At 38.4% G+C, this 20,730-nt stretch overlaps 1 protein-coding gene across 1 annotated transcript; it reads left to right on the forward strand.

Moving 5' to 3' along the window:
- The first annotated feature begins 249 nt into the window (after positions 1–249).
- ptgs1 (prostaglandin-endoperoxide synthase 1) lies at positions 250–20,415 on the forward strand. The gene is made up of 11 exons (XM_072664498.1): positions 250–477; positions 589–675; positions 3,400–3,516; positions 7,211–7,351; positions 13,897–14,040; positions 14,222–14,403; positions 15,028–15,111; positions 16,649–16,895; positions 17,706–17,992; positions 18,746–18,893; positions 19,425–20,415. The coding sequence occupies exons 1-11, from the start codon at positions 471–473 to the stop codon at positions 19,778–19,780; spliced, it is 1,800 nt and encodes a 599-aa protein (XP_072520599.1). The 5' UTR covers positions 250–470; the 3' UTR covers positions 19,781–20,415.
- The last annotated feature ends 315 nt before the right edge of the window (positions 20,416–20,730 follow it).

Genomic DNA, 20,730 nt, shown 5'->3' on the forward strand with positions numbered 1-20,730 from the left:
AGAGGAAAAATCAGACGCACGGTGGCGCTGGTTACAATGCTTACTTACAAGTCCAGACGAGCTGATCCTGCTTGTAATATGATACAGGGCTTGCTGTTTAATCGTGTGTGACTTGAGCATGCAGTTAGTGCGGTCATGCTTGCAGCAGGGAGGGGAGGGGACGGGAGGGGGTTGATGAGAGGGCGAGAGGGCGGGGGGGCTGTCCATTCATATCCGCTGTTGAAGAAAAGGTTTTCTCTTTGACAGCTGGGTTCTCGTCTGGTGTGGGTGGTCGTGTACACCTCACCCTCATAAGTAACGCATAACGTAATCCACTTTCCCGTACTTGCAGAGCCGAGACTTGCAGAGCCGAGTCTAACTAAGGCACGGGGAGGGGGTCTTGGATTGGCACTACTGTTTTTTGAGCTGCTTTCTCTGGACCTTCCATCTTAACCTTCTACAGTTTTCTGGAGTTTCTGAAGTTTCTTACAATGAAAGGTAAGTTATGGGGGTCTGCTTCTAAACACCAGAACACCAGAAATGGCTTTGATTCAGTTGAATATTTGTTCCCTGGTCTTTGTGTAAGCTCAGTAGTTCTGTCTCCTGCAGTGAACTGTGTTCTTCTCCTGTTTACTCTGCTGCAAGAATGGACATTATGCCTGGGTGAAGAAGAAAACTCAGCACCAGCCACAACTGGTAAGGAGAAAAACACTGGAAAGAACTTTGTCAAACATTCACTTGGGGAACCTGAGCTAAGATTTGCTAAAGTCCATGCGAATCCTTCTGCATTTGCCTGGATTTTTTGCAGTGATGGTCGGTTTGCTCCTTGAAAAAAAACATTTGAATAAGCTTTTGTTGTATCTGTGCTGCTCAGAAAGGTTAGGAAGTCAGATGTTCCATTCCAAAGGGAAAAACATGAGGATTTCATTCCCATCAGAGTTTATCTACCCCTGGAGGTATGTGTGAGGAGTGAAGAGCGTGTCTAGGCTTGAATGGGATGAGTCCACATTATCAGTATCCATGCCTGCTTTCAGTTTAGAAGATCTTTATGTGGATTAATGGTAGATGTGTTATCATGGTAGATGGTAATGTGTTGGCAGAGGTTGGCAGAGTGATATAAACTCACACTCTGCAAAAAGGGATTCAGTGCCAAAGAGGTTAGCCATTGTTTAACCAAGAAGAACCTTTTAAACATTCAAAGCTGCTGTCTCTACTAAAGAGCTCTTGAAGAATCCATTTTTGTAAGAGTGCATGCTTAAGTATATGCAGTGTTACTGATGTAAAATAACAGCACTTTTTTTGAAATAGCTTAAGTTACAAGGCAAAAATAAATAGCAGCTCTATGAGTAGCTGCAGCTAATGTTTAGTACACCCAGCTTAAATCTTTTCTAGAAAATGCTACACCTGCAGTCACAAAAGCAGTGCAGATGTCAGGAACATTGTAATACAATGAAAAATAAAATAAATGGACTAATGTTAATGTTAATATATTTTGACTAATATAATGCAGCTGTGCTGTTTACTTTTCTCACAATCAATATGGTACTATATAGCGCTGAACTATATAGGGAAAAAACTCACACTGCATTTTTTCCTTGCAACATATATTGCACTATTTTCACCCGAAGTCAGTGATCCTGCATGCCAAGATAATAATAATGCACCCTGTGTATTCAGGATTGGAGTAAAATGAATAATATTGGGCAGATATAAAATGATTGCAAATTATGGTGGTAATTGTGACAAGGCACATCATGCAGTATGACTGTTGCACATGCCCACATTGTGATGACAATGCTTTTGTGCAGCTCAAGTACTACAGTATATGTATTTTTTTTCCTCAGAGCTTCATAATTTAGTAAAGACCCTAAAAGAATCACAAGTAAAAAAGTCAAAAAGCTATTCAATTGTAGGCGACTGTATAGTTTTTTTTTACAGTTTTCTTCACATATAGACAGAACTATAACTAATTGAACAGTCTTACATTTGTACATTGTAATTCTGCCTCTGTACATCACCTTAATGGACCATGAGACTGAAGTTTAGACTTTCTGCTTTAATTTAAGGGGTTTAACAAAAATGTTAAATTAACTGTTTAAGAATTACTGCCATTTTACACAGTCCCTCCATTTACAGAGGGCTAAGCATAATTGGGCATACTAACATATTTTTAAAAATATAATATTTTTTTAATGCAAATCATTTATAATTAATGACTGCCTGAGGTCTGGAACACATGGTCATCACCAAATGCTTAGTGTCTGTTGAGATGATTTGCCAGGCATTTACAGCAGCCACCTTCAGTAACTTGCTTTTTTTTTTTAGATCTTTCTACTTGCGTTTTGTCTGCAGTAGACTGATTCTGCCACTGATTTCTATTTGGTAGCTACATGCAAAACAGTGCAAACTGAGTTGTTCATATTGTTTAACAGTGGGGAAAAAACCTTGGTGGTTCTGCAGAGTTAAGGAGCTCTTGGGTTGCTTTCACTGCATGTTTTGGGTCTTTATCCATCTGTGCTCTAAAGTGCCATCATATAATTTCTGCCTGAATCTGAGCTGATAGTATTGCTCTATACATTTCAGAATTCATTCTACTACTTCTGCTTACAGTAATATCATTAATAAACAGCAATGTTGCTATTCCATTGGCAGCCATACATGCTTATGCCATAGCAGTGCCTCCACCATGTTTCACAGATGATGTGGTATGCTTTAGATTTTCAAACCCTTCTTTTCCACCTCCATACTCAATAATCTTGGTTTCATCTGTCCAAACACGTTTGTTGTACAGCCCAGGAAACCAGGATTCAGCAGGGACCTTGTTCTTGTTACAACAAAAACATTTCCCTTGGATTGTCTCAGTAATTTAATCAAATCGCTGCTGGAAATCTGGCATAAGGCCATGGGACATGGCTCCCTCCTGAGAATCGACTTGAAATGACTTTACCTGCAGCTACTAGACTCATACTCATGCTTCACATTCTCTGTAGCTTTACACAGCATTCTCCCTGACCATCTGCGTTTAAGCAAGAAAGCCGCTGGGGAATGTGTGACAGGAACTGCTTAGAAATATTGCTGGAGAGTCTGGTTATCTTTCACATAATGCATGTGACCACATTTCATTCAGAAGTTGAGCTATATTTGGGTAATGTCAATCATAAAAGCAGAGAGAGAAAGTCATGAAACAGTAAGGAACAGTCATCCCTCTCATGCATTAGGGTTTATCAGGCCTGAGCCTGGTTCTTTAGCCTTATATTACCATTATACCTAATTTACATTTCATGGTGGGGGATGTAAAGGCTCATTGTGCCCTGGAAATCCATGTTTTTTTATTAGGGCTCTTCAAATGAAATGTGATGCATAGACAATATTGTTGTTTTTTGGAGCTGACTATTATTATATTGTGTCTTTTGTTTCCAGTGAATCCATGTTGCTACTACCCTTGCCAGAACTGGGGCATTTGCGTAAGGTATGGGCTGGATCGATATGAATGCGATTGCACAAGAACCGGTTACTATGGACAAAATTGCACTATCCGTAAGTGAAAGTGTTTTTTGTTTAATTTCTTTTCTTTCGTATGTGCTCCTGTTTGTAGTGCAATGACCTTTTCTCTGTTCATATATGAGAAATCCATGTATGAATATTACTTTACTGCCTCAGTCCACATGCTTCTTTCACTTTCAGTGAAGCTTCTGTATCTCTCAGCTCATTCAGAAAAAAACATGTTGTTTAGTGACGGCTCAAAGCATGAATTACACTTTCTGACTGTTGGAGGAGCAACAAATGCAATTTTCCATACTTTTGCTTTAAAGGCGCAATAATGTAAACAGCCTATTTAATTGTATGGCACAAAGAAAGGTTGGAAAATGGTGAATCACATTAATTTGGGCTTTTTTTTTTATATGTAAAACTTCAAATGTCGTAAATGGACAAAGACACAAAAAACGCAGGCATCAAACAAAGAGTTGTTGCTATAGACAAACCACTTTTGGCTCCCTGAAATTTTTACATTTACATTGGAGGTATTTGGCTCTTATCCAGAGTGACTTACAAAAGTACTTCACTGTTTACTCAAATATTATCCTAGTCTATTAAAAGATACCTCTTAGACACTACTAAATACACAATTCAGTATAGAAACCACAAAACTCAACACTACACTTCGCCCAAGTTTCTTCCTAGAACCTTTAGCAAGATAAAAAGGATCTTCACACTCATACATGTCTGCCCAGACATGAGTCTTTAAGAAACCATCCATTGAAATGGTTTTAGGGAACCAAAAGTTGTTCTTCTGTGGCATTTTTTGAAGGACCCTTTTGGGCACTGTTTTACATTACATTTATAATCCAAATAAAATTCCAGCTAGTCACCTATTCCACAACCACTTTATCTCGACTCCCTCTGTAAATACTAAGAAATATAATGTGTGATAATGGGTGTTTAATCTTTTCTAAAGTACAGCATTTACTTTCTAGCACCAGATGTCTGCAAACTCATCTGGCTAAACAGTAATATAAATAAACAAGGAGAGCAAAAGCTCACACACACTGTTTTCATTAAAATGATTGCACATACCTGGCAGACCTCTCTGGGTTCAGCCCACAGCAGCACTGTGCCTGGTAGGAGTTAATGTGGTGAATGTAGGTTTAGTGAAAGCTTGTGTTATGATTCAGTTTTGTAAAACCGAATTAGCAAAAATGTGCCTTTTTCTGAATATAATTTTACAGAATCATACAGAGACTGTGGTGAGCAGTGTATATACATTACTAATTGTAGCTATTAGATGAGATTACATACTAAATACAGAGCTTTTCTGAAGTACTAAGATATTTGCTCTTTAAGTCTTTGCTCATAACTTTGTTTAGGTACATTTATTTTGAACAATTCCTCCTATACTGAGTATTCATATCAGCCAGAGGTGTTATGCAGGAGTGTTGGAGATAAAGACAATTAACTCTGTACTCAGTAAGCATTGGACATTCAACTGAAATTCATGAGACTCTTCAGGCAGTAATGCAAAATTCTCAAGCCTTACCACAAGGGGGGCTATGTAAGAGGAGGAAAAATATATAGTATATATAGTATATAGTAGAATGAACTGATGATGTTCCAGGGCAGTAGACTAATGATGAGTAACTGATAATCAGTGAAAGGCTGCTACCAGATGATTAAAAAAATTATTGTTCTGTGTCTAAAAGGTGATTGGCTGAGCCACATTCAAAATAAAATACCCAACATACACATACTAGTATACACACTATATGGACAAAAGTATTGGGATGCCTCCACTTTACACCTACAGGAGCTTTTATTACATCTCATTCTAAATCCATATGCATTAATATGGAGTTGATCCCCCTTTGTAGCTCTTACAGCAGGTTTGGAGATTTTGAGTCAGCAGAGCGCTGGAGACTTTTATGCACTATGCTAATCAGCACTCGGCCACCCAGGCTTCCAACATTGCTTGATCTGATACTTTCTGGCTGAATTACTGTGATTTCTTAACACCTCCAATTTCCAATAATACCACTCACAGTTGATTGTGGAAAATACAAGAAATAACCTAAATTACCGAATATAGACACCCCTTCAACATAAAGGTTCCTGTGATGATGATCCAGCTTTGAGCATATATGGACAGTGAATGGACAGTCAATTAATCAATTAATTAATGGTATGTAGGACAGGCCATTAAACAAAGCAGTGCCCTAAAGTGTGAACTAAAATGGATACGTAATTTTACCGTTCTTCATGTGAAAGTAATACAGCCATGAAGATTGAAAATATTATCAGTGTCAGTCAGTGTGACAGAGGATATTTAGCAATGTTTCTATGAAGAGATTAAGGGCAGATAGCACTGCTTTGATGCATTACTTTAGATTATCGAGTCTTTCCCAGAAGCACACAACCTCATAAACTTACGACTGCAGTTTAGCACCAGTGTTCATTTACTCATGAATACAAACTAAACCTAAACTTTTTCAAATAAAGATGCTACCAAAGGTTCTTTGAGCAATGCCATAGAAGAACCACTTTTATAAAAAATGTGTGAGAAGAACCTTTAAATTGGTAAGACATTTTAAAGCTCAAATTAAAAATTCCTTTAATCGATATCACCTTTTACAAACAAGATTTTTCAGTGAACTAAAATAGGCTCTTCTGTAGCATCACCCAAACAATCATTTGAAGCACCTTCATTTTGAAGAGTGTAGTAAGCACAGAATTCTTAGACATGTACTGTAATTGGTTAGGGTTTTTATCCTGCTCACATGTCTTCCACAGATGCACCCATGGCGTGCCCAGACATGCAGTGGCGTGGCCTGATGTGACACAGTGACCACTATAAAATGAAAAAGAAGAAAGAAGGAAAAAAGCAAAGTCACACAATGTCTTTGGGAGGCACCATTAAATAAATGGTCCGTAACTCAGGCACATAATCAAGATTCCTATTGCATTACCTAAAGAACATAGATTTTCTTTTTTGAACATTTAGACCTGCACTTAGATCAGCATTTTTTCACATATGCTGTATGCTAATGAAACACTGACCAGCCATCCAACTTTCCCAAATTTGAGCTCAGGTCAATGTAGATACACACTATCAGCCAAACTTTGGACAAATCAGTTTGATCCTTACAATCCTTCATCCTTACAAATTTGTTTTGAAGTTGATGTTCTAAAATCTCTAAAAACATTAAAGGCCAAAATATGAGGTGGACATATAATGTTTGTTGGTTTTGTGTTTCAAAAATTATTGAAAATATTTTTACACTGACATTTTCCAACCTCTCTTTATCCAATAATCCATTAGATTTACTTTGCTGCACCTTTAAAATGGATTGAGAACTGGAGTATGAATGGGCAGGGCTGAACTGTGATAGGCTGAATCGGTGGATATATGCAAATAAGTTTGTTCTGGTGACATCAGAATAAACTGATCATTTTTTCTTCTTTATTTCAAGAAAGAGAGGGAAATTTGAACTTTTACTGTATGTTCATTTAACAATATCATATTTTAAATAAATTTGGAGTATTTCTGTTGGTCAATTCATCACAAAATGTTCACACAACAGCGGAGATGTCAACTTTTGGACCATTGAACCTAGATATACTTGCCGTTTAAAGAACATTTTGACAAATGCTGATACACAAAAACATTAAGACATAAATTCACTCAGTGTCACATTGCAGCCTTAAGAATATGTTTTTTTTCTATTTCCTATCCTCATAGCGGAGTTCTGGTCCAGAGTCTATGAGCTCGTAAGGCCCAGTCCTGATTTCACCCACTACATCTTGACTCACTTCCACTGGTTTTGGGATATCATCAATAAAACCTTCGTGAGGGAATGGCTCATGCGCATAGTTCTTACAGGTCAGTGGTCTACAGAGGTAAAAGTATGCAAGACAACAGTGTCATTTAATGCTCTTAATTTTATTCTAACAAAGTATCCCTTGGAATATATGTATTAGTTACAGGAAGCATGTGTTGCATCTTAAATTATGAATAAAGATATTTTTATATGGCATAACAAATATATTAAAATGCAAGCTCAAGCTAAAAAAATACAAAACAATTTTTAAGATATGAGAAGGTGCAAAGAGTACCTTGATTGTTCTTATTAGGGTGTGTGGTCAAGAATTAGCTACGGATCCAATCTAGGACCACACATGAAAGTGGGTAAGATCTGATTTGAAAAGATCCAAGCTGGCCACGGTATTGCTTTTCATGGGTTCTTCAATGGTTCTTTAGCATGGCACAGGTAAAAAGTGGTCAAGGCACATTTTGCACTACACCTTCTTACATATGTACATCTGGCCCTCGGTGTAGCATAGAAGCTTGTCCTGTGGTATATAAACACAAGGCCGTATACACCATCAAACATCCCTTAAACAGATCCTTCACAGCTGATGGACATCAGTCCAGACCTCAACGCAGTTTCCAATATAAATATTTGCAGAGCGCACATTGGTTTGGGATTTAGTCATCATCTCTTGCCTCACTGAATCACTTTGTTTAAATCAGAATCTGGTATGCGCCATGTCTTTATGTGGCCCTACATCTGCAATGTGGACGTTCGAGATAGGCGCAAAAATACCACACTTTGGCGTTCTGTAAAGCAAGGTCTTTGATGACATAAAGATTGTGTTTCAGAATTAGCATTCCCCCTTACAGAAAGATAAATCATACTTTCAATAAACTGTTTATGATTCAAAATCAAAGTGACCAAGACTGGATGTAGGTCATAGGGGTAAAGATATATAAACACCCGCACCACAGGTGTTAATGATCAGCCTGGTCAAAAACACACACACACACACATATATATATCTATATAATATCTCTACATTTATGGCAGCCACTTTATTCCAGGCATTTCATCAAACAAAGCTGAGTTACCTAAAATTGCAGGCTATTAATGGCATAAAGTCACCCAACAGCAATGTGAAAGAGAGACAGGGTTATTTCACCATAGTGATTTGTGAATGTCCAAATGTTAGTACTGTGTTGTTTCAATTTGAATAATGACCTCTTTGCATTATAATTATTATAATAATTTCTTTGCATTATTTGAGCAGTTGTTTTAGCATTTCTGCAAATAAAACCATGCCTCGCAGAAATGCATGAGAATAAGAGATCTTTTACCTGTTTTGCTTGCTTTGCCCTTTTTGTTATGATATACTCTTTGGTTAACTGCCTTGCCTTGTTGTTGGTTATTAGAGCAAGTTATCATGTGCCCTGTGAGTTAGTCACGATCTACAACTTAACTGAATCACAACAGATCCAACATGTAGCTAGAGTTGCTTCTTCTACTTTCATTAGTTAAACAACAAACTATACAACAAACTATATTAGGTTATAAAGTACACCTGTATGTGGATTTGTTTTAGTAAGGACAGTATATATATTAGCACACTTTAAAAAAAAAAAAAAAAACTAAGTACATTCAGTAAGTAAATTCAATGGTTAATTTAATTTCAGTGATTGTACAGCGCCTGTTTTATTTGGCAATATCAGTATTTTGAAGTCTTCTGTTAAGGTTTTCCACGTAACTAGAAAAAGTTAGCAAGTTTATCAGTTACTGTTTGCTTTGAAAAACGGGCTAGGGTAGGGGGTTGGGAGTGTGCTATTTACTGGGTGTTGGCTTGTTCTCAGATTCAGCTGTGCACTCTTCTGTATCTGCAATCTAACACAATCTAAAAATCTGCACCAATACGGGCTCGGCACACTGAAACAAGGAAAGACATGTTCAGCGTTTGCTTCCAGATAATCTGCTTGTTCTGTTGGTCGTGTTTGTGGCTCCTGTGTGCTGAGGTACATCAAAAGAGACATTTTGCCATTCATGCAGAATACTGTATCTGTAAATCACTTTTATAGAGGGCAAGCTTTCCAGAAATGTACATAAACAAATGCATGTAACATCTTGTACAAAGCAGAAGACCACACAAGTGCACTTAAGTACTTAAGGCATGAAAGCCTCAATCATCAACATGGCACGGACTGGTGTTTAGACTGGCCTTTAGATAGCAGTGAAAACAAAACTCTTTTAAATGTCGACGACATTTTCTCTATTTACTCTATTTCTAAATAGAATTTTGAATCTAATGCGCCTCTTGACTTATCCTGAAGATGCACAGTCACCACACTTAGATGTTAGTCTGCTAGTGCTCATTCTGACTTCTGGCTCCTGGCTCCTGCTGCCTTGTACTTTAGGCTTTTCGGCACTCTTGTGTTCCTTTAAAGTGACTAAAACAACCTCCATTGACATAACATCCTGCCCATATTTACCCAGCCTCTGCCTGTGGGTTGGGGCCGGAGCGAGTGTTGATTTACTACTTTATCACTTCCTCACATAATTCTGTTAAAGAGTCTCTTTCCTCTTTTTGAACATGATATGGCGTGAGAATTCACCATAGTCTCTGTAACGTTTGTGCATTTGCCGCAGCAGTGTGTGTTAGAATGAAGGATGATATCACCCTGTCACATTTTACCTCCTTTTTTATGGCTGTGTTCACTCCAGTGTCAGTCGGGCCCCTGAGTTGCTATGGTAATTCATGTACTCCACAGTAAGCCTTCAAATTCCTCACATCCCTCGGCTGCTGCCAAGAGTTATTGGCGCGAGAGCCCTCTCTGCTATCTCCCCGGTTAACCCTCCAGAGCTGTGCTCAAGAGATTACATAACCTTGGCACAGGGGAGCAGGGAAAGCAGCCCAAATGAAAGGACATTGTGTAATGTCCATTATGAAATAATGATATAATAATAATAGGCCTTTATGTAATTAGTTGATAATTAGTTGTAATTTGTAGTCATGCACTTTGTGCTCAGTTTTTTTGTTGTGTGTGTTTTCACTGACTTCAGTCGCAGCACTTAGCATGTGAGTTATGCCACGTGTGATATGTACAATGCATGCAATTGGTCTGTGTGTCCTGGACTGCTTAAATGAAATAAAATAAAATAAAATAAAATGAACACATACAAAATAAATAATTCTCAAAAGTTTGTAAGTTGGGACTGGGCCTATAACTGATCAACTATTGAGAAAAGAAACACTCACAACCAAACCTGCAATTCAGACACACATTATCCTGATCACCTAGAGGGTGTTAGGAGTGTTTTATTCCTTTCTGAAGCTAAAAAAAATATGATTCTATTTCAAAATCTTAAAAAAAAGTGCTACACAGTTTTTGTTTTTGGAGCGATGCCATAAAAAAAACACTTTTGGTTCCAGAAAGCAAGCCAAAAAGTCTAAAAACTTAAAATAACAAGGTTACAGAACAAAAAAAAGCTGTAAGCTGTAAGTGTAAGCACATAAGCACTTGACTGCACTGCAAGCAGATATATACAGATGTAGGAGAATTTTGGAGTATGTCTTTAGGTATGTATAGACTATACTTAGAGATATGAGAGAATTGTGGAGTAAAGGAATACATGTTTAAAACTTAACAATGGGAAAGACAAGCCAACAGTTCAGTCTGTTTGTATGGCAGTAAATTATTTGACAAGCTGAAGAAAATATGGGCTCCCAGGTGGCACATCTAGTTAATCTAGGGTTTTCTCCTATCACCAGACACAAGTTTGAATTCCAGTGATACCACACCCATTCAGGGTCAGGAGACCAAGAAAGCAAAGTAATTTACTTGGTATTCAACAGAAATACGTGTCAGTGGTTCATCAGGTCCAAGCAGATCTTCACTTGTGAGTCAGTTGGTCAATCAGCATGAATGGATCTGTTACAGTGGGGGAAAAAAGTATTTAGTCAGTCACCAATTGTGCAAGTTCTCCCACTTAAAAAATGAGAGAGGCCTGTAATTGACATCATAAAAAAATCTGAAAATCACAGTGTCTGATTCTTAAAGAATTTATTTGCAAATAATGGTGGGAAAAAATTTGGTCACCTACAAACAAGCAAGATTTCTGGCTGTCACAGACCTGTAACTTCTTCTTTAAGAGGCGTCTCTGTCCTCCACTCATTACCTGTATTAATGGCACCTGTATGAACTTGTTAACAGTATAAAAGACACCTGCCCACAACCTCAAACAGTCACACTCCAAACTCCACTATGGTGAAGACCAAAGAGCTGTCGAAGGACGCCAGAAACAAAATTGTAGACCTGCACCAGGCTGGGAAGACTGAATCTGCAATAGGCAAGCAGCTTGGTGTGAAGAAATCTACTGTGGGAGCAATAATCAGAAAATGGGAGACCTACAAGACCACTGCTAATCTCCCTCGATCAGGGACCCCACGCAAGATCTCAGCCCGTGGGGTCAAAATGATCACAAGAACAATGAGCAAAAATCCCAGAACCACACGGGGGGACCTAGTGAATGCCCTGCAGAAAGCTGGGACCAACGTTACAAAGGCTACCGTCAGTAACACACTACGCCGCCAGGGACTCAGATCTTGCAGTGCCAGACGTGTTCCCCTGCTTAAGCCAGTACATATCCGGGCGCGTCTGAAGTTTGCTAGAGAGCATTTGGATGTTCCAGAAGAGTATTGGGAGAATGTCTTATGGTCAGATGAAAGCAAAGTAGAGCACAACTCGTGTTTGGAGGAGAGTGAATGCTGAGTTGCATCCAAAGAACACCATACCAACTGTGAAGCATGGGGGTGGCAACATCATGCTTGGGGGCTGTTTCTCTGCAAAGGGACTAGGACAACTGGTCCGTGTACATGAAAGAATGAATGGGGCCATGTATTGTGAGATTTTGAGTGCAAACCTCCTTAAATCAGCAAGGGCATTGAAGACGAAACGTGGCTGGGTCTTTCAGCATGACAATGATCCCAAGCACACTGCCAGGGCAACAAAGGAGTGGCTTCGTAAGAAGCATTTCAAGGTCCTGGAGTGGCCCAGCCAGTTTCCAGATCTCAACCCCATAGAAAACCTTTGGAGGGAGTTGAAAGTCCGTGTTGCTCGCCAAAAGCCCCAAAACATCACTGCTCTAGAGGAGATCTGCATGGAGGAATGGGCCAACATACCAGCAACGATGTGTGCCAACCTTGTGAAGACTTACAGAAAACGTTTGACCTCTGTCATTGCCAACAAAAGATATATAACAAAGTATTGAGATGAGTAACTTTTGTTATTGACCAAATACTTATTTTCCACCATTATTTGCAAATAAATTCTTTAAAAATCAAGTGTGATTTTCTGATTTTTTTTTCCCTCATTCCCTCTCATAGTTGAGGTCTACCTATGATGTCAATTACAGGCCTCTCTCATCTTTTTAAGTGGGAGAACGTGCACAATTGGTGACTGACTAAATACTTTTTTTCCCCACTGTAATATGATTAGGCTTTTGTAAAGTGAGGAGAGTTGAATCCACATGGTGTATAATTATATCTGTGGTTGTGGTGTATTGTTATATCATTGGTGCTTCTGTGTGTTTGTGTGTTCATTTTTGGATTTGGAGTGAAATTACTTAAGATAAACCAAAAACTGCAGGGCGATCTGACAAATAAGTAGTATCGTTTCACATTGTAACTGGTCCTTCTTCTTTCTGAGTGGGAATAAGCGCTTTGTTCCTCTCTCCTGTCCCGGCAGCAGTGCTTACTATGAGTTTGATGATTTTAGGGTGTATCTGATAATATAATTTTCAACAGTGCATTGAATTTATAACTGCATCACCAAAGCGCCTCCTTTGGGAGCACTGTAAATAAGACACCTAGCAATATGCAATATGCAGACAAGAATGTATTCAACCAAAAAAAGAACAACAGTGTACAGCAAAGAGTATTGTGTATTGGAAATGTGATACTGATTTTAAGGTATTAGAAATGTGTTTGAACATCAGTTGATGCGCTCTTTAAAAGAGGTTCCACAAAGGATTCTTTGAGGACCCACTTTTGGTCCCCTAAAGAATCATGTTTGACAAAGCAGTTTGTGACTGTTCTTCACACTCACAAAACTCTCTTTCCAACTAACCTTTAGGGAACAAAAGGGTATTGAAAAACTACAAGCTCTTTCTAGAAACTTTAGTTTTTACACTTTCAACAGTATGTAACATTTTTACCTTACAAATGACACCATTCTTGATTTAAGATTCTTCACATTCACTCGTTCACACAAATATTTCTCCAAAGAATAAGAAGAATAGAGTCTAGTAAAACATATAACAGAAAAAACACTTTAACCAGGCAAGGAACAATTTATACATCTAAATGATTTCCCGAGTTCTGTACAGAACCACTGTCTTTCCTAAATGTTTCTTAAAGAACCCTTTTTAGGTGTAGGACTGAAGTATAAACTGAGAAGTACACCTAGTTTAGATAGACCTAGTTTAGGCTTTTCTATATGTTTGTTATTGTTATGTTTCGTTTCTGTCCATTAGAAAATCACAGAGAGAAACCTGTTCTCAAAGTCATTCAGAAACATTACAGTTATTCAACTGTAACATTTTTGCCTCTGTCCTTTCACAGTGCGATCCAATCTAATTCCCAGCCCTCCCACCTACAACTCCAAATATGACTACTTGAACTGGGAGACATATTCCAATAACACCTACTACACCCGAATCCTGCCCCCAGTTCCACTGGACTGCCCAACTCCAATGGGGGCAAAAGGTAGGCTTTGAGTTCTAAAAAAACGTGATGGAGTATACAAGTCCTACAATTAGTTATTACAACACTTTAAAGGAATGAATATTTTCTCTCTAAAGACCTGTAATGTGGACAGATTCTGTCTGAATACCTTTAGTCTTATTTCCCGTGCAGCTGCTGTAACTGATATTTCAATCCTCTGCAGGAAAAATTGAGCTTCCAGACCCCAAGCTGATGGTGGAGAAGTTCATGTTGAGGCGGAAATTCAGGCCAGACCCTCAGGGAACTAATTTAATGTTTGCCTTTTTTGCTCAGCATTTCACCCACCAGTTCTTCAAGACACACAATCGGGTGGGGCTTGGCTTTACCAAAGCTCTTAGTCACGGGGTGAGTACCTTTTTAAGATCACTGGATAACAGCAGGGGAAACTATTGATAGGACTAGGCAAAAAATATATTTTTTAATGGTATACTGTGCCATTGACATACCATGATTTAGTGCCCATGAGTAAAAGTTCATTAATTCTAGCTCTGGGGTTTATTAATGGAATCTGAGACCAAATTATTAACTAAAATGTATATCATTTAGTGACTGAGATGTGTATTAATCTATAGGTGAATAGTAAGTTTCCTTTTTTGGAAACATGCTTTCTGATTAATGTCTATAGTACTGTGTAAAATTCTCTTTGGTGTCATTTTAAGAAAGCTGTCCTGTCAAAGCTATGCCAATCTTCAGATATTGCAATACCCCAATATATTCAGTGAATTTTATATTATCTATATGTTCATTTTCAGCATCCAGATTCTTTATTATATAACTGCAATATTATATCAACCACAAGGCTGTTTATTCATTCCTTTATTTACATTTATCAATTAGGTTTCTCTTGAAATGTAGAAATTTCAATTTCACCTCAATTTAATCCTTTGTCTCTGTAGAGTTGTTTGGAACCACTGTTTTGAACAACACGAGCACATTAAGAACAGCTCTGATATCTGATTTTATACACAGGTGGATGCTGGACATATATATGGAGATAACCTTGAACGACAGCTAAGCCTTAGACTGCACAAAGATGGGAAGCTGAAGTACCAGGTACGACTGCTGTTGTGAAATGCCTGGCTTGCTATAAATCATCATTGTCTACAGTGCTAAGCTCACCATGCCTCAGAATCTGTGTTAGTATACGTCAGCCAATACTCATAAATTCTCAAACATCCATTGAAGTGGCAAAACATACCGATGAGAAATGATCTGGCATGGATATACTTGCATCAGATGTACAACATGTTTGATTACATCAGGTTAATCCCTCTGTAAAATCTAGGGCTTTTCTTTGGTAATAAAGATACAGCTTATCAGCCATTCCAAACCCTGTAAACTGCCTAATCACATACAGATATGCAAATATTTGGTCATCTGATCTATATATACTATAAACTAAAGACAGATTAACCCCCCATGTAAATGCCAACAACCTGCTTGAAAGTTTAGCTGAGTCAAGAAGGGGATGCACCATTTAGATGTGCAGCAATGCTTACACAAACATAATCTTAATGATGATAAGATGGAAACCATAACCTGCTGCCTCATCAGAAAACTTTTGAACTATGCTACAGAACATGGCAAGAAGCCAAGTGAGTTTTGATAATAAGTGCTGTGGACTGATAGAACTCTCTGGTAACAGTCAGCAAAGGTGTATGAAAAGAAAAAAGGGACTATGGATTTCATGAAAAGAACTCCTTATCAACTGTGTACCATGTTTTGTGGTTGTGTTACCACCAGTGGCAAGTTCCGAATCTAATTCCTGAATCCAAGTCTTGTACAAGAATATACCACAGAAACCACCATGGCCTACATGAAAAGACATGATCTTGGAATGGGCCTCACAGTCCCCTGAGCTAGAATGTTCTCGTAGACAATTTGTGGATAGACCTTAAACAACCTGTGCATGCAAGATGACTCAAGAACATCTCAGAACTCAAAGCCTTCTGCAAAGCAGAGTGGGAAAAAATCCAACTCCAACAATTGAAATGCCTTTTTCAGCTACAAAAAGTATGATATGTGCCAAAGGTTGTGTTAAGTATGTGTTAAGTTCTAAGACTGTAAGGTCCAAACGTTTGCTCAGGCCAAACTGGTGATGTTTTTCATGTTTGCTTAGCTACAGAGACTGTATTTACTTCTTTCCAATTTATAAAAATGACAAAATGTGTAATTTGGCTGATGGTTCCCAATCCTGTGCATTAGACTGCAGTTACATCCTGTGAAAAAAGTGTAAAGTACGTTTTCTTTTTGGACTAGACTTAAACTCCTTTTTGGATTGTGTAGAAAGACTGGGTTTTCTGTTAAACCTCAGTGATTAAATTGTAAAATCTCACACAAATAAATCAAGAGATAAGAGGGATGGTGTAAATGCCTTCATTTTTCTGTTAGTTCACAGGGGCTCATTTCATGGTTTGCAACATAAGGAAGGATAATGGGGTTTGTTGTTTGAACCTGAGTAGGGAAAGTTACTGATTTGGGTCAAAATGTGGCCCAAAAATCTTGAAATTTCAGCTTTGCTGTTTCAGAGTCTGCTGTGCCATCACTGCTTTGTAGATTTCATCACCATGTGTTCTGCATGTTTCCACAGATCATAAAGGGAGAGGTGTACCCCCCTACAGTGGCAGAGGCAAACGTGAACATGAGTTACCCTCAGTCAGTCCCTCCAGAACAGCAGATGGCCATAGGCCAGGAGGTGTTTGGCCTGCTGCCAGGCCTTAGCATGTACGCCACCCTATGGCTGCGCGAGCACAATCGCGTTTGTGACATCCTAAAGAAAGAGCACCCTACCTGGGGAGACGAGCAGCTGTTTCAGACCACCAGACTTATTATTATAGGTGAATGTTCTGTACTATAGCATATACCTTTTCATCATTGCCTCTCAGTTCTCTACCTGGCTATTCTGTGGAGTATTTGTGATGTATATTGTAATTCAAGAAGGCATAGAATGAACATAGTAATAATGGAAGCAAGCAAAAATAGCAACACATGTTGTAGATTCTCTGGCTTCAGACCACTAGTGTAGTAGAGTAAGTACAGTAAAAGCTTGGGCATCTCTGTCCAAATTGCTTTCTAAAAGCAAAAAACATAATCTTTGTGTGTGTCGTTTTATGTTTTCTTTTTTCCCAGTATGTTATATTAAGAAAATAAACAGTAAATGAATATTAACATTTATTAAAATAAACAGGTATTGAACATTAAAACACATTTCATTAAGCAAACAAACAGTAATCATACATTAACACATATTATAATAAATAAACAAACAGTAATCATACATTAATATATATTAAAACAAACAAATAAACAGTAATTGAACATTAAACTACATTAAATTAATCAACTAAACAGTAATTGAACATTAAATATGCTGAAGTGTTTTCTCTATAAAGGACTTGAATTAGGATGTAAACATGGAAATCAACAATATGTGGAATTTGACATGTGTTTGCATTTATCAACATAAATGGGAATATCTTGGACTGTTTGAAACGAGTAACTTCAATGTAATTTAGCAAGATTTTAGAGGATTTTTATTGGTTCATTTTTTATGTAAATGACAGCTGGCACTTACAAATGATGTTAAAGCAAAAAAACTGTTCTTCTACATCATTTCACATGTTTGAATGTTCATCAATGTTTTCCAGGTGAGACTATTCGAATTGTGATCGAAGACTACGTACAGCATCTGAGTGGCTATTACCTGAAGCTGAAATTTGACCCGTCCCTGCTCTTCCGCGCACAGTTCCAGTACCAGAATCGCATCTCTGTGGAGTTTAACCAGCTGTACCACTGGCACCCACTCATGCCTGAGCATTTCTTTATCGACGGAGCTGAGATCTCTTACTCTCAGTTCATCTTCAACACCTCCATCCTCACACACTACGGCGTGGAGAAACTGGTCCAGGCTTTCTCAACCCAGCCTGCAGGACAGGTAATAATATATTTGAAGGAGTTTTTTTTTAGTTATAATCTTTATCATTTATTGTATAAAAGTTTCCACACTCAGTTTCAGTGGATTGGATTTGGATAGATCTGTACAAAAAGAAAGAAATGTACGGTTCCATTCCGTGTTAAGCTACTGTGGTGAAGGTCTGGCTTCTTGCAATACTTTAAAGAATAAGCCTTTTAAATGACTTTAGCAGAGCCCCATCTGGTAAATTGCTGCAGACACTCAGTAGCCTTGAGGTAGATTTCCAGTGGGAGAGATATGATGCTGCCTAGTCAGGAAGTGGTATCTTATTAGCAAATGTGAAATAGTTCTCTTGTAAATGTTTAATTTAAGTACATAAAAAATCAATAGTGTAATATTAAAAGATTGTTGTTTGCAGAACTTGAAACAACCCTAAGAACTGAACAACAAGTCTTGCACAATGCCTGCAGGACCCACCTCCAAACTGTTGTGTCCTGTAGCCAGTTGCACAGCAATTGCAACATTAATGCACATTTTGAATAGAGCTTGTGTGCAGTCTGATGTGCTACTTGCTCATCACCTTTCACTTAAACTGTGGACCCCACCCATGGTTTAGAATATTCTTATTGGTGTGACTTCCCCTTTAACCCACTGACAAACAAAGTTCACATGGGCATTCATTAGTGATGTGCAGAGTCCTCAATCTTGTTCTCAGTCAAGCAACACACTAGATACTTTTATTTTATCAAAACATTTGATTTTTGTTCTTTCCAGATTGGAGGTGGTCATAATATCCCGCGGGTAGTGGCCAGAGTGGCTGAAGGAGTTATTAAAGAATCCAGAGAACTGCGATTGAGGCCATTCAATGAGTATCGCAAGAGATTCAACCTGAAACCATATACATCATTCTCTCAGTTCACAGGTATTCACATACACATACATTAATCATACTTCAAGTGTAGTGATTTTGCTTCTTTTGTATGACTGTTGTGACAGTTACAGCTGAACATAATTATTGAAGTAGTAGAGGGGAGAGATATGTCAAAATATATAACACCTAAAATATTAATTCACAAATTCAGAATTTATCATACACCACATGGACAAAAGTACTGGCCCGCCTGTTCATTCTTTCTAGCCCATGCCTGGTGCCAATAGGTTCATGTTTAGTACTATTCTATTGGCAATACTTATCTACAGAGATTTGGAGTTTTGGCACATCTGTGTCAGGAATCTCCACAAACATATGGACATATAGTATATGTTGTCATAGATCTACATCAATCTTAACATCAACCTCATAGTCAAGAGCAAGAAGGCCCACAAAGGGCTGAACGCCTGACCTTACAAAAAAAGTCTTGTACCAGTTGCTGGCAGTTATTTTTCAGCACTTTACCTACCTGGCATGGAGACGCAGCTTTAACAACACTGAAAATGTTACATTTTTTACCAGGTGAGAAAGAAATTGCACGCGAGTTGGAGGAGCTCTATGGAGATATCGATGCCTTGGAGTTCTATCCCGCTCTGTTACTGGAGAAGACCCGACCTGGCTCTATATTTGGAGAGAGCATGGTGGAAATGGGAGCGCCGTTTTCCTTGAAAGGCCTTCTGGGAAATCCTATATGTTCACCGGAGTACTGGAAGCCCAGTACATTCGGGGGTAAAACAGGATTTGATATAGTCAACTCTGCGACACTGGAGAGGCTGGTTTGCCTCAATACCAAATGGTGCCCATATGTGTCCTTCCATGTTCCTCCACCAGGATCTCATCAACAAGACAAATCAAGCGATTCTCATGCTGAATTGTAGCCAAAGTGGACGACAGGAAATGCCCCGTGTGATTGGACTGTGAGAGAACTAAGCTGTCAGTACTGCTCTGTCAGACTTCACCCAAAGATTGTTTACACGTCTGCAGACAAAAATTATTGATGTAATAAACTAGCCTATTGATATCTCCAGTAAGCAGTAAATGAGCTTAGCACAGCTTATTTGTGTAGAGGTAAGTGTAACAGTGATGAATGTATTGAGATTAAAGCCAGTTACTAACATACAAGAAAAGGCCAGTCTTGGGATCAGCGTCCCCAAAGCACTGTAGAAGTATGATTGTCATATTTTGGAAGAAAGCTGCGACCACCGTGAAGCAGCCAAGACATGAAAGTACAGTATTCAGACAGTATTCCGTCCAAATAAGCAGCAGTATTTTTCAATGATGTCAAAAATATTAGCATGTGAGATGTTGGAAGTCTTTGATGAGTAATGGCTGCCACTGAATCACATCTGTTGGATTCTGAGGATGCACTAGTTAACTTAAGGGTTAAGGATGGTCTGTTGTAAATTGTTAGTCCCTTGAATTCTCTTTCTAAGCAGTCTGCAACTGCACATAAAAACCAAAAAGCAAGAAGTTTAGAGGTGTGTAGACATTAAATATATGGCTTGGAAAATTATTTCATGGTGACTTTTGAATCCTTTTTTCTTTCTTTGTTGCATCTACCTCCAATAATTCCAACTCCAACCTGTAAATAGTACTACGAGTACTTATGCTTGCATTCACTGAAACAAATACATTGATATGACTGATGTCATTCACCAAGAAAAAGTACACTACAGTATATGTCCAAATGTTTGTTGACACCCCTTTCTAATGAATGCATTCAACTACTTTAAGTTGCACCCATTGCTGACAGAGATGTGCAAATACTCACAAACACAGCTTGTCTAGTCCCTGTAGAGAAATACTGCCAGTACATGCTTAATGCCTA

This window comes from Salminus brasiliensis, chromosome 20, assembly GCF_030463535.1.
Source record: "Salminus brasiliensis chromosome 20, fSalBra1.hap2, whole genome shotgun sequence".
NCBI lineage: Eukaryota > Metazoa > Chordata > Actinopteri > Characiformes > Bryconidae > Salminus > Salminus brasiliensis.

Bases quoted from the DNA above. Each gene is read 5' to 3' on its own strand.
- ptgs1 (XM_072664498.1), top strand. The intron at 676-3,399 runs GTAAGGAGAAAA...TTTTGTTTCCAG, and splicing joins CTCAGCACCAGCCACAACTG to TGAATCCATGTTGCTACTAC. The intron at 16,896-17,705 runs GTGAATGTTCTG...AATGTTTTCCAG, and splicing joins CACCAGACTTATTATTATAG to GTGAGACTATTCGAATTGTG.